The sequence below is a fragment of the Ochotona princeps genome, chromosome X, assembly GCF_030435755.1.
Source record: "Ochotona princeps isolate mOchPri1 chromosome X, mOchPri1.hap1, whole genome shotgun sequence".
NCBI classification, from domain to species: domain Eukaryota; kingdom Metazoa; phylum Chordata; class Mammalia; order Lagomorpha; family Ochotonidae; genus Ochotona; species Ochotona princeps.
In genome coordinates, this window is record NC_080865.1 from 5788818 (window position 1) to 5804054 (window position 15237).

General features: G+C 41.1%; 1 protein-coding gene across 2 annotated transcripts in view; it reads left to right on the forward strand.

Annotated features, from left to right (window-relative positions):
• Positions 1-15237, forward strand: part of FAM120C (family with sequence similarity 120 member C) — a 109888-nt gene that overhangs the window by 75647 nt on the left and 19004 nt on the right. For both annotated transcript variants that reach the window (XM_004598304.4, XM_058658436.1), the window contains exons 10-11: positions 5213-5462; positions 13201-13315. In XM_004598304.4, the coding sequence (XP_004598361.2) occupies positions 5213-5462; positions 13201-13315 (365 nt within the window). The remainder of the gene's footprint in view (positions 1-5212; positions 5463-13200; positions 13316-15237) is intronic.

Below are 15237 nucleotides of genomic sequence, written 5' to 3' on the forward strand. Positions count from 1 at the left end.
CTGTGACCTGGCCCAGCCCTGGCAGGTGCAGCATGTGAGGATGAACCAGTGCATGACAAGGATCAGTCTGTCAGTTTCTCTCTTCTCTATTCTGTTCAAATACAGGAAGTAAACAAAACATTTCTTTACAAACACTGGACAGTACATACACTTCATGCCAATATCCACCAATATATTTTATGGACTGGATGTTTGTGTTCCCTGCACATGTTTTTGTCGAAATGCCTACTCCCTATGTGATGGTTCTAAGATTAGCCTTTGCTAGGTAATTGGGTTAAGGGGTTCGAGACTTCCTGATAGGATTAGTGTTTTTAGAGAATGGGCCTGTCACCGCATGGGTCATGCAGGAACATCGTTTTCAACAAGAAGGTTTTTGATTTTTTTTTCCATCACTTTGGTGATGCATTGGTCATTCTGTAGCATGTTTGACTTCATGTTGATGTAAATTTTCTGTTTTTCTCCCTGTTGTAGATTGTGTTTTCTGGCTCTGTATTTAAGGGGATGTATAATAGAAGTACAGCAGAGACTGACATGTCCAGATGTGGAGACATAGTGTAGCATGCCTCTCTGCATCCAGACCAAAGGTGGACTCCCAGGGAAACTGTTGAAAATATCTTGACAGTAGGATGCTCCGACAGTAGGATGCTCCGACATTGTCCATGCCTACATTGTTGGGAAACACTTCAATAACAGCATGATGGACTTAGGACTGGTGATGAAGGACTACCTATTTTGATACTAGAAGGAAAGTCAGTAGGTGGCAGGGGACTTGGGGAGAGGGATAGGAAATTCCAGAGCCTAAGGAACAGTATCATAAGATAATAATGATGATGATGATGATGATGATGATGATAAAAGACAATGGGCCCAAGAAAGCTGTCCCTGTGTTCCACCACCTGCAAGCCAGGCAGCTGACTCTTCCCAGATGCCTCTGCCAGCATCTTGAGGTTGGACTTCTCGGCCTCTAAAAACTATGAGAAGTGGATATCTGTTAACAGCCACCCAGTCTATAGCACTTTGTTATCCCAGTCAAAATTGACGAAGACAATATCAGTGCAAAATTGTTAAACATTTTATTAGGGAATAGAATTCAGCATTATATAAAAAGAGTAATATGTCAATGCCAGATGAGGGCCATCATTGCAAGGCTGGTTCAATGTTCACACACTCACAATCAGTGTGGATTGTCATATAAAATGGAAGAAAATCACATGGTTTTATCAATAGGTGCAGAAAAAGCATTTGACAAAATCTGATATTCACTTATAATAAAAAATTCTCTGGAAACTACAAATGGAAGGAATATGCTAAATGATATTTATGAAAAAATCTTACAGTTAATATATCTAATGGCAACAGAGTAAATGTTTTTTGTTTGTTTATATCAGGAACAAAACCAGGAGGTTTTCTCTTTCCACTGTTCTTCAATAGAGTACTGAGTTTTAGCTGCAGCAATAAAGTAAGAAAAGGGAATAAAAGGCATAACACATTACAACAAAAGAAAAAATGCAAATTATATATAATGTATTTAGAAAATGACAAGGAATCTACAGTGAAACTTCTGGGACTAATAAGATAGTTTATTAATGCTACAGGATTCAAAATAAACATATCAAATTTTACTATGTTTATATTACCACTGAATATGTGGAACTGAAATTTAAAAAATAGCATACTGTTTACAGTTCCTCCAAAGAAAATTAAAAATTTAGTTATTTAACAAAAGATACTCAAAGTCTGCATAAATCAAGTTACAAAATTATGAAAAAAATCCGCAAAGGTCTAAATAAATAAAAACACACAAATATTCACGGATTAGAAGAATCAACATAGATATAAGTTCTCCCCAAATTAATACACAGGTTTGGAACAATTCCTATCAAATTTTCAGCACAATTCTTTATATAGACCAGATCATACTAATAATTATATAGAAAGACAAAGGATTGAGATGATGGCTCAATGGTTAAATCCTCACTTTGCAAGCACCGGGATCCCATATGAGCCCCAGTTCTAATCCCAGCAGCTCCACTTCCCATCCAGCTCCCTGCTTGTGGCCTGGGAAAGCAGTGAAGGATGGCCGAAGGCCTTGGGACCCTGCACCTGCATGGGAGACCTGGAAGAGGCTCTTGGCTCCTAGTTTTAGATTGGCTCAGCTCCAGCTCTTGCGGCCATTTGGGGAGTAAAACAGCAGATGGAGGACGTTTGTCTCGCCTTCTCTGAATAAAGCTAATATGCCTTTCCAATAAAAATAAATAAATCATTTAAAAAAGAAAAAGAATTTAAACAAGCTAAAATGATAGTGATAAGGAAGAGTAAGTTGAACTTGATTTGTTACACGACTTACATAGTTAAATAAAATTATTCTGTATTGGCAGAGACATCAACACAAAGATCTGTTTTCATCCTGTTTATTATTTGAAAGGCAGAGTGATAGACAGCCAGAGAAAGATGGGGAGCAAGAGGGAGAAAGTAGAAGGCCTCTAGCCACCGATCCACTTTCCAAGTTAGCAGAGGTGGTTGTGGCGGTGCAGCACTTCAATACAATGCTTTAATGGCAGTATCCCATATTATAGTGTGGCTATTTTTTTTTAAGATTTTTTTATTTTTATTGGGAAGTCATATTTACAAAGAGAAGGAGACACAAATACAAAGATCTTCCATCTGCTGGTTCACTCCCCAAGTGGCCACAGTGGCCAGAGTTGAGCCAATCTGATCCCAGGAGCTTCTTCTGGGTCTCCCAAGTGGGTGCAGGATCCCAAAGATTTGAACCATCCTTGACTGTTTTCCCAGGCCACAGCAGGGAGCTGAAGGGAAAGTGGAGCTGCCAGGATATGAATTGGAGCTCATATGGGATCCTGGGGCATGCAAGATGAGGACTTCAGCCACTAGGCTGCCACACCAGGCCTGATGCAGTGCTTCTGATCCAGTTCCATACTGATGTGCCTAGGACAGCAGCAGAGGATCCAGGCTTTGGCCTGGCTCAACTGGATGTTGCAGGTATCTGGGAAGTGAATCTGGAGGTGGAAGATCTCTGTGTTTCTCAACATCTCTGTCAGTCTGTGAGAGAAGTAAATAAATCTTAAAACAAAACAAAAAAGAGTAGCTCAGTCTCCAACCAGCTCTCCCATACAGGAGTCTGCCACTACAAGTGGTGTCTTTTTTTTCCCCCATGTATTTGTTTTCAGGTGGTGTCTTAATCAGTGTGCCACAACACCAGCCGTAATAGCTACTGATTTTTGAAAAGCTGTAATAGCAGTTCTTTAAAAGGAGGAGGAATTTTTTAATGATGGTCAATCAAGTAGACATCCATAGGCAGACAAGTATATATCCAGACTAAAATCGGAAATATTTAAACTCTGAAAAACTTAAAAAAATAACGTAATTTAGAAAATTGCCAAAAAAGACATCAATGAATTTTTTTTTTAAACCGGAGAAGATACATATCTTAAGATCTTGTGACCCTGCACATACAAGGGAGAACCAGAAGAAGCTCCTGGCTCCTGGCTTTGGATCAGCTCAGCTGTCGCTATTGTGGTCATTTGGGGAGTGAAGCAGTACATGGAAGACCTTTCTGTCTGTCTCTCCTTCTCTCTGTAAATCTGCCTTTGCAATAAAAATAAGTAAATCTTCAAAGTGGCTATGGTGAATGACATGATAATATCTGCATGCCCAAGTATACAGAAAATTGAATCATTTACAAATTCCTGCTAGGAATGTAAGAATGAGACCACCACTTGAAAAGATTAGTCCTTTGCAATACTAAAAATCAACTTACCATACAGGCAAGCCTAGACATGGTTGGACATTTATTCCAGAGAATTGAAGATTTATTTTCATGCAGGGGCTTGTTCACAAAGCACCTTTATTAATAGCCCAGCCTGGAAACATCACAGATACTCTTCAGTCATTGAATCATTAAACTCCGTTACATTCCTATCATGAATTAGTATTCATTCAGGTAAAAAGGGAATGAACCATTGATTAAACCACGTGGATGACCCTCAAGGGTATTATGCCGAGTGAATATGACCATCTGAAAAGGTCACATATTGCACGATCCTGGTTATGTAACAGCCTCAACATGGCGAGCTGGTGGAGATGGAGGACAGATGATTACCGGTGTGAGTTAGAGAATACTAGAAGGCACTGGGTGTGACAGTGCAAAAGTTCTGTAGCTCAATTACAGTGGAGGTTGCATGAGTCTGTACGATCTGCAGCCTTGTGTACATGTTGTCCCAGTGTCCATCTCCTGACTTCAATGTTATAATCATTTCAAATCCAACCCTTGGGAAAATTAGGTGACAGGCATCTAAGACCTCAATACAACATTTTTTTTGCAACTCCCTGTGAATCTATAATTGTTCCAAACAAAGACTCTTTTTCCTGAACGAGTGTTCTAGAGCAATGGATGTGAGGTGGGCACCAGACAGGGTGAAAGTAGGAACCTTCCAGCTGGAGACTTCAGGAAGTGAAAGGACCACGACAGTGTTTGTCGTGATGGAGTGAAGGGGACAGAGAGAAGGCTACTAAGAGGGCAGTCGATAGGACCTCAACAATAGGCAAGCGTGTAGGAAGTGAGAGAAACAAGAGGCCAGGCTGACTCCTGGGGCTCCATCTTCGGAGGCTCGGATGTACTACAAGTAGGAAGAAAATGTTAGTTTTGAGAATTTTGTGAGATTCCTTAAGTTCTTTGTGCTTCTTTCTTTGCCCAGCCTGATAGATACTCTTAGGAAATTAGTTTATTTTTCTCTGAAATGAGTTTGTTTTAAAATTTTGTTTATATAATTGAATGGAAGAGAGAGAGAGAACACACACTCCCATTGGATGACCACTCTGCTGATGAAGAACTGTGGGGCACTGGGCCTTCATTTCTTCATCCACAAAAGGAACACTGTGTTTTGTGATAATGTCATAATAGTTCTGAGATTCCCTGAGGATTAGATGAGATGGAAGGTGCTTAGCATGCGCCAAGCAGGTAATGCTTCCTGTTCTTCGTGTTAGTATTGCTAACAATAAAAACGATAGTCATAGTATATATGAGTGTTGAAATGTCGCGTGTATGAGTATTGTTAACATTTTCCAAAAGATGTGGTTGATAAAAAATTATGACATGTTGAAATACAAGATGTTGTCATTTGTGATCAGTTTCAGAAATACTGAGACAATGGCCAGAGGCCATTTTTTTTCCCACTCAATCTCTGTTTTCCAGTTCCTTCGGTGATCCTTAAGGAGTGGTCTGCCTACAAAGGCAAGTCACCTCAAACCCCTGAGCTTGTGTCTGCCCTGACATTCCGGGAATGGACTTGCCCAAACCTCAAGAAGCTCTGGCTCGGCAAAGCCGTCGAAGACAAGAACCGAAGAATGAGGGCCTTCCTGGCCTGTATGAAGTCAGACACACCGAGCATGCTTAACCCAGCTAACGTTCCCACCCACCTGCTGCTCATGTGCTGTGTACTCCGGTAAGCCACATGACTGGCAGGCGGCTGGTTCCCTTCACCTTTAAATTTCTGGTATTTTCGTTATACAGTCTTTTTAAAAAAAAAAAGTGTTTCAAGTCAGGGAGAGTGTTTTTGCTTGTTGTTTAGCTCTAAGGAAAAACAGAGTGCTTTCAGCTTATGATCTGTCAGTGTATGATCTATTTTGTGTTTAGTTTTCTTTCGTTTTTGTTCACTTCAGCTCTCATGCCTCATCCGGTTCCCCTCTCCTGCGTATCCAGGCAGCCCTTCTTGGGTGTCTGGGGTGTGTGTCCTTCCAACCCTTCTTGCATGTGTGTATTTAAACCATCTGTGTGTTTATGCACACAACAAAAGTTTGTTCATCTGGTAATTCTCTTCTCTGTTATCCAGGAAAGGTATAGTGCTTTACTTCTTAATTTTCTTCTTCTTCTTCTTTTTTTTTACTTTTCTTTAATTATTAGCATTTTATGATACAGTTCCATAGGCCCTGGGATTTCCCTTACCCCCTCCCCAAGTCTCCTCCCCTCTCCCCCCACTGAGTTCCTCTGTATTATTACTATAGTATAGTTCTTCATACACAGTCATATGTCCATCATTGCAGGCCTGGACAATGGCAGAGAGTCCAGCATCCTATTGTCAAGATATAGTGAACAGTTTCATTGGGAGTCCATCTTTGATCTGGATGTAGACATGCATACTACATTGTATCCTCACATCTGGATAGAATAGTCTCCATTTCACAGTCACTATATATCCCCTTAAATGAAAAATAAACAACAGGAAGAAAAATAGAAATTTACAATGCCATGAAGTTAACATGCTACTGGATATGATAGTCTCCATTACATAGTTACTGTACATAACCTTAAATGAAAAGCAACAAAACAGAATCAGCAACAGGAAGAAAAGAAGAAATTGAAAGCATCATGAAGTTAAATAACATGCTTCTGAATGACTAATGTGTCACTGAAGAAATGAAAATCAAGAACCTTCTTGAAGAAAATGATGCTACTGTATGATCTATGAGTCAGTAAAGAATTTAATGAGGAAGAAAGTATTTTGAAGAAATGGAATAAATATAAAACTATAAAAATCCACGAGATGTAGTTTCTGCTGGTCTTTGCTGGTAAAATGTGTCTCCTGTAGACAACAAATAGATTTTAAAAAATTTTTAATCCAGTTTACTAATCTGTGACATTTGATTGATGAGTTTAAGCCATTTACATTCAGTGTTAATATGATTGGGTGATATTTTGATCCTGTCATTTTAGCAATGGGTTGTTCATTTATTTAGTCTTCTGTTGTTATTTTGCTGGGATGTTCTTCACATGTGCCTTTGATTTTGGTGGGTGCTATTCCTCTTCTCTGTCAAGAAAACATCTTTAAATATCCTTTGTAGGGCAGGTTTGGAAGAAGGATATTCTTTTTTTTAAAGATTTATTTATTTTTATTACAAAGTCAGATATACAGAGAGAGGAGGAGAGACAGAGAGGAAGATCTTCCATCCGGCACAGTCCAGCACTTCAATCAAGCTGGTGGTTGCAATTGCTGGGTTGGTTCTGTTTCCAGCCCTGTCTTCCGCTGGAACCAATGGGTGTTGCAGTCCAGCCTGATTCTGCCCAGCACACACTCAAGTGCCTTATATGTTCTTTAAGATATGTTTATTTTTAGAGTTGGACAAAATGGGATTGCTTTATTTGATTTCTTCTTCAGAAAACTCACTATTGGTGAATAATATCAATACTGATTTTTTTTAAAGATTTATTTTTATTACAAAGTCAGATATACAGAGACAGGAGGAGAAACAGAGAGGAAGATCCTCCATCCGATGATTCACTCCCCAAGTGAGCCGCAACGGGCCGGTGCACACCGGTCCGATGCCGGGAACCAGGAACCTCTTCCGGGTCTCCCACGTGGGTGCAGTGTCCCAATGCATTGGGCCGTCCTCGACTGCTTTCCCAGGCCACAAGCAGGGAGCTGGATGGAAAGTGGAGCTGCCGGGATTAGAACCGGCGCCCATATGGGATCCCAGGGCGTTCAAGGCGAGGACTTTAGCCGCTAGGCCACGCCATTGGGCCCTAGTACTGATTTTTGTACATTGATGCTCTAATCTTTAACGTTGCTGAATCTGATCATTCTGATCATTTTTTCATCACTTCTTTGGGTTGGAATTTATATATATGTGTGTGTGTGTATATATATATGTATATATATATATATTTTTAGATAATGTCAGAAACTGACAATTTGACCCCTTCCTTTCCAATTTGAATGGCTTTCATTTTGTTTCTCTTGCCTAACTGCTATAGGACTTTCAGTACTTCCACAAATACATAAAGGTTTATTTATTTTTTTATCTATTTGAAAAACACAGAGAGAGAGATCCTCCGTTTGCTGGTTCACTCCGCAAATGGCCACCATGGCCAAAGCTGTGCTAGTCCAAAGCTAGGTAGGTGCCTAAAGCCTCTTCTGGTTCTCCCATGTGGGTGCAGATGCCCAAGCACTTGGGCTGCTTTTCCATGCACATTAGCAAAAGTGGAGTAGGTGGAATTCGAACCAGTGCCCATAAAGGGATGCTACTGCCATACGTGGCAGCTTTACTCACCACAGAGCTGGTCTCTAGGACTTCATTTCTATGTCCAATAAAGGTGAGACATCTTTAACATGTTTCACATCTGAGAGAGAAAGCCTGCAACTTTGCTCATTCCGTATGATGCGCTAGCTGTTGGTTTGTTATACTTGGCCTTTATTTAGCTAAAGTAGGTTTCTTCTGTGCTTAATTTTTTTTCTCTGTTTTTATCACAAAAGAATGTTGGATTTTATCGTATTTTTTCTACATCTGTTGAGATGATCACATGATTTTTGTCCTTCATCCTATTGTCATGGAATATTGCATTTATTGACTTATGAATGTTGAATTATCCTTGTATCCTTGGGATGAATAATCTTTTAAATGTGTTGTTGGATTCAGTTTGCTAGTATTTTGCTGAGGCTTTTGGCACCCACATTCATCAAGAGTGTTAACCTTAGCTTTTTCTGTGTGTTGAGTCCTTGTCTAGTTTGGATGTCAAGGTAATGCTGATCTCATAGAAGGAGTTTGGAAGAATTCCCTCCTCTTCTTTTTTCTGGAGTATTTTTTCTTAATATAAAGAGAACAGAATTTTATTCATTCCATACATGCAGTTGATAATCAAATTTTGATCACTGCTTTGTTTCCCCCACTCCCCTTCTTCCTGCCTGTATCTTCATTCATTTTTACTAAGATGTAATTTTAATCCACTTGATGCTTGGTTTAATTTGTCACAAGTTCTAACCCTGAACAAGTAAAAAGTAGGAAGACCCCCGTTCCATAGAAGTATAAACATACCCAAGAGACCCTTTCATTACTAAACGTTTTTTGAATCATTTAAGAAAAGTTTGTGTTAGCTCTCAGTGTTTGGTTAACTTTCTGCAGTGAAGCCATTTGATCCTGGCCTTTTTCTCTAATATGTGGTTAAGACTTATTTATTCAAATATATATGTATGTATTTGAAAGGCAGAGCGACAGAGAGATGGAGAGACACAGAGAGATCTTCCGTCCATTGGTTCACTCCCCAAATGGCTGCAGCAACCAAGACTAGGCCAGGTCAAAGTCAGGAACCTGACCAAGCTTCATCCCAATCTCCCACAAGGGTGGCAGGGACACAAGTACTTAGGCCAGCATCCACTGCCTTGCTGGGCACACGAGCAGGAATGCTGGCTTAGAAGCTGAGTAGCTGGTACTTAAATTGCTATTTTGATATGAAGGTGCAGAGTCCTAAACAGAGACCTAAACTACTATACCACAATGCCCACCCACCATTGTCTTTCTGTCTTGTCACCAGTTTTATTTAATTCTTCTCTCTTTTTTTCTTACTTACATAGCGACTTTATCAATGTTTTTTATTCTTTTGAAGAATCATCTCTTTGTTTAATTGATATTTAATATTTTTCTTTTGGTCTCTGCCATTTATTACTCTCTTTTTGTTTAAAAGAAAAAAGGATATTTTTTTAAGGCAGAGTAGGTATGGGATGATGGCTATATTGGCTAATCCTCCAGCTCAAAGCACTGGGAACCCATATGAGTGCCAGTTCGTGCCATTGCTGCTGCATTTCCTATCCAGCTCTCTGCTTGTGCCCTGGGAAAGCAACAGAAGATGGCCCAAAGCCTTGGGACCCTGCATCCACATGGGAGACCTGGAGGAAGCTGCTGAATACTAGCTTCTGGCTTCAGACTGGCTCAGCTCTGGCCTTTGTGGCTACTTGGGGAGTGGACCAGCAGATGAAAGATTTCTTTCTGTCTCTCTCTCTCTCTCTCCTTATCTCTATAAATGTACCTTCCCAATAAAAATGCAGAGCAACCAAGAAATGTATATGTATATGTATATGTATATATTCTGTCTACTGGTTCACTCCTTCCCCAGATGCCTGCAATAGCTGGAATGGAGACTGAGACTAAAAGCCTGCAACTCTGTCCTGGTCTCCCACATGTGTGATAGGGACTGAACTACTTGCCATAATCTACCTGCTTCCAAGATGCATTAGTAGGAAGCTGGATCAGAAGCAGAGTAGTAAGCCCTAATGAGGCACCTAACATTGTATGCAGGCAAGCACCACAAGATGCAGTCTCATTTACTGCACCACAATACCCTCCCCTATACCATCTGGTCTGCTCTGAATTTCATTGTTTCCAGCTACTGATTTGGGATTTGATTTGTTTTCCTTTTCCTGGTTCCCTAGGGTTGAGTAATATGAGTCCCTGTCATCCATGTGGAAGTCCTGGATTGAATTTCAGGTTCCTGATTTTAGCCAGATGGAACTTGAACCAAAAGTTGGAGGATTCTCTTTATCTCTCTCTCTCTCCCTCTGTTTTCTTCAAATACATTTTATTCTATTTTTATTGCATTGTGACCAAGAAAGATACTTAATAAAATCTTGTTTTTAAAAGAGGATTTACTTATTTGAAAGACAAGGAAGACAGAGGGAAAACTTTCATTCATTGGTCACTCCCTAAATGCTCTCAATACCCGATCCTGAGCCAGGTGCTGGGAACTCTAACTGGTGGCAGTGATCCAAGTTTGGGGCCATCATCTCCAACCTTCCCATGTGTATTTGAAAGGAGCTGGATCAAAAGCCGTGTAGTGGGACTTAAACCAGCACTCTGATATGGGGAGGCTGATGTTCCAAGCAGTGGTTTAACTTACTGCCCTGCAATGCTATTCCATTCTTTAAATTTTGAGACTTGTGACCTGTGATATGATCTGTTCTAGAGAATGTTCCATGTATCACATTTATGGATTTCCGAATGTTGAACCATCCCTGCATTCCAGGAATGAATCCTACTTGATCCGGATGAATGATCTGTCTGATGTTTTTTTGAATTCTATTGGCTAGGATTTTGTTGAGAATCTTAGCATCAATGTTCATCAGAGAGATAGGTCTGTAGTTTTCCTTCTCTGTTAGTTCTCTATCCGGTTTTGGGATTAAGGTAATATTGGCTTCATAGAATGAGTTTGGAAGGGTTGCTTCCTTTTCTATTGTTTTGAAGAGTTTGTGGAGGATTGGAGTCAGTTCTGTTCGGAATGTTTTGTAGAATTCTGTAGTGAAGCCGTCTGGGCCTGGGCTTTTCTTTGTTGGGAGATCTTTAATCACTGATTCAATCTCGAGCAGGAATCGTCTAAGGGCTCCTGTAGGTCAGTTGTTCTTGCACGGTAGGAAGGATGTGGCTGAGATGGTTATGCTTTGGAGGAGTTACTGCTGTCAAAGTTTGTTGTGTTTTCTTCTGTTTGCTTTGACATGACCAAGAAACATTTACTGATATCTGCTCTTTACTGTGTACCGTGCTAGATAGATGACAAACGGGGCATCTTAAACAAAGAGGAACCAGTTTTTAATTTTTTAAAAAAATTTCTCTTTAATATTCCTTACCTAGTTGAGAGGGCTGCATCCCCATGAGGACCTCTCATCAGGGTGTGGTTTCAGGAACAGAGGAAGTTGGGTGGGGCTTATGCCTCAGTGTCCTTTTTTTCCTGTATTTCCAGTGGAGAAGGGGAAGGGGCTGCTCCTTGCTGTGAAACTACATCAACACCAAGGACAGGGAACAGTCGTCAGCTGATGCCTTAGAGACCCCTATGTAGGAGAAAGTGCTCCAAGGGGGTTATTCTAGTAGTTTTGATAGTTCTGAGAAGTTGTTTGTGGATTTTCTGTCTCACCCCTTGATTCTAGGAGTCTTAACTCTTACCTTCTTATCATTCCCTCTCAGAAAAGCTGTAACCAAGTACTTGGAAGCCTCCCTGAGCCACCATTTTTCTCCCCTGGAGTGCTTATAATAGTATATGTGTGAAGTCATGGCACCAAGTCTCCTGCTTTTCTCTCATTGTCCTTTGTCCTGCTTTATCCACTCACCCAGCACACTTTTTCAGTCCTGTTTTGACCTCAGTTTGCTGCAGTGTTATCTATGCCTCTTGTTCTTGCCCTCTGAACCACCACAAATTATTAAATCAGTTGCTTTTACTCTTTTGAAAATCTCTTTTGTTTGTTTGTTTAAGGTTTATTTATATTAGAAAGGCAGGTTTACAGAGAGAAGAAGAGACAAAGAGAAAGATCTTCTGTCTGTCGGTTTATTCCCCAAGTGGCTGCAGTAGACAGAGTTGAGCTGATCCAAGGTCAGGAGCCTCTTTCAGGTCTTCCACATGTTTGCAGGGTCCCAAGGTTTTGAGCTGTGCTCAACTGCTTTCCCAGGTCACAAGGAGGGAGCTGGGTGGAAAGTGGAGCAGCCGGGATATGAACCATCACCCAGTATATGCAAGGCAATGATTTAGCCACTAGGCTATTGTACTGGGTCTCTCCTCTGAAAATCTTTAAACATCTTGCTACAGCTTCAGGATAAAGGTAGAAATTTCTTGATCCTAATTTGAGACCCTTCATGATCTGGTCTACTTTGTACTCCCACCTGCTATCACTCCAAACTTGCTTACTCTGCTAATATATGACCTGATATCTTATACTGAAACATAGTTCCATGACTTCACACATATACTATTATAAGTTTTTTTTTTTAATTTGAAAGGCAGAGTTACACAGCGAGAAAGAAAGACTGAGAGAGATGTTCCATCTGCTGGTTCACTCCTCAAATGGCCATAACAGCCAGAGCCGAGTTAATCCAAAGCTAGGAGCCTAGAACTAGAACTCTCCCGTGTGGGTGCAGGGTCCAAGCACTTGCACCATCTTCTGCTGCTTTCCCAGGCCCTAAGCAGGGCGTTGAATCAAAAGTAGAGCAACTAGGATTTGAACTGGTACCCATATGGTTTGCCAGTGCCTCAAGTGGTGGCTTATCCTACTATACCATGGCACCGGCCTCAGCATGTATACCCTTCTCTCAACCTAGAACATCCTCCCCCACTTTTTGTCTCATTGAATACCATAAACCCTTTAAAACTCAGTTTGTGCTGACTTGTTAGCATACTTTCCCTTCCTCTTAAAGTCGCAGCCCTCCATGGGCTCCTTCTCATCTACGTGACTCTTAGTGTGAGATCCAGTCACTGATCTAGTCACTGACAGTGCCTGTCTCACTTAGCTGCAAGGTTGCAGGTAACCACAGGTAACACTTTTATCCTCAGTTGGAATGTACTAGCCGGAAGTGTGGCCTAACAGGTTATTAGCTTAATGGATTGATCTAATTCATAAGCTATTGTTGCCTACTGATGATACTGTCTTTTTCTAGGTACATGATCCAGTGGCCTGGTGGCCGAATCCTGCATCGCCATGAGCTAGACACCTTCCTTGCCCAGGCAGTGTCAACCCAGCTTTATGAACCAGATCAACTCCAAGAACTCAAGGTGATTTGATCTACCCTCATTTATATTCATTTCTGAGCTCATAGGTCTACTTTGGGGTTTCTTTTTCCCTGAAACTAAAGAGTAAGTTCTACAGGTAAGCTTATGATATACTTTAGCTAAACAGATTTATGTCTAGTCATACAGGTGCTTGCTATACTGTCCCATAATGATGGATTCACATCAGAAAAGATGTACAGAAAAAATGAATATCATGTAAAGCAAAGGAATTATGGCCCACAGACTTCAGTAAGGTTTCTGTCCTTACAAGACATTCCACGGGGGACTCATCCTATCGTTTCCTGCTTGTCCCTCAGTAAATGACCACATTCCCTCCTTCTAATAATCCAATTTGGGTAATGGGAAAAAGTATAAAAAAATAAGAAAAAAACTTCCATAAAACAGAAGGCAGTAGAACAAAGTGATAAGCACAAATGAATAGATTTCAATTCTTTGCACCAAAACAAGCTTAAGTTCATTTTTGCACAGATGTTTTCAAGTACACTAGCAGAGATATGGGCTCTGAAGCCAAAGTACCTTGAATTTTAATCCTGGCTTCATTACATCCTAGCTATATGACCTTGGGCTAGTTACTTAGCCTCCTTAACTTCTGTGTCCTTGCATACAGGACTGAGAGTATGAAGTAAAAGGATGCCTTCCTTATATAATTTCTTAAAAGAAATCCATTTGTTTTTATTGGAAATACAGATATACAAAGAGAAGCAGAGATAGAGAGAAAAATCTTCCATCTGCTGGTTCACTCCCCAAGTGGCTGCAATGCCCAGAACTGAGCCTATCCAAAGCCAGGAACCAGGAGCTCCTTCCGGGTCTCCCACATGGGTGCAGGGTCCTAAGGCTTTGGGTCATCCTCTACTGCTTTCCCAGGCCACAAGCAGGGAGCTGGATGGGAAGTGGAGTAGGCAGGACATGAACTGGCACCCATATGAGATCCTGGCACGTGCAAAGCAAGGATTTAGCCACTGAACCATCGTGCAGAGCCCCTTCCTTGCATATCTTAAGTACACAGTACTTAATATATGTTGGCTATTAATATAAGACACTCCTCCCCAGACTTAAATAGCCAAGGTACTTTGAGGTCCTAATAAGGCCTCCAAATCTTGATTTATGTGAAATCAGCTAAGGGAATGATAAAATAGTGTTAGGCAAATAGTGAATGGTTCCTTTCTTCAATAAATGTAGTATTACTTGGTCCTAGAGCAGATATTAGTTACAGACTGCAATAAGGAGGAAACCTGCAGATAACTTCTCTTACTATAGCTGTCCCAGGGGCCAGTGCAGTGGCATCATAAGCTAAGCTTCTGCCTTTGCCACTGATATCCTGTTTGAGCACTGCTACAAGTCCTGTCTGTTCAACTTCCTGTCTAGCTCCCTTCTAATAGCCTAGGAAAGCAGTGGAGAATGACTTAAGTCCTTGGGCACTGGCACCCACCTGGGAGACCAGGAGGACGCTTCTGACTCCTGGCTTGGTATCAGCTCAGCTCTGGCTGCTGCAGCCATCTGGGGAGTGAGACAACAAATGAAAGATTCATATTCTCTCTCTCTCTCTCTCTCTCTCTCTCTCTCTCTCTCTCTCTCCCCCTCCCTCCCTCCCTCCCCCTCCCCTCTTTCCCTGCCTCTGTGTAACTCTGCATTTCCAATGAAAATAAAATAAATCTTAAAAAAAGTAGCTGCTCCAGGACCAATTTCAGATAACCAGTATCGTGGCAACTTTGATGTTTTCTTCCAAACTCTGGCCAGGCAGTCCTCACACTGTTGAAACACTTTACGTCATTGTATACAGTCAGCCCTCCATGGCTGTTGGTTCCGTAGCCAGGCCAAGGGTCAGAAATCCTCAGGGCAAAAACCTGCATCTTGATATGGCTGTTGTGCTGCAGCAGATTAAACTATCTCTTGGCATGCACACA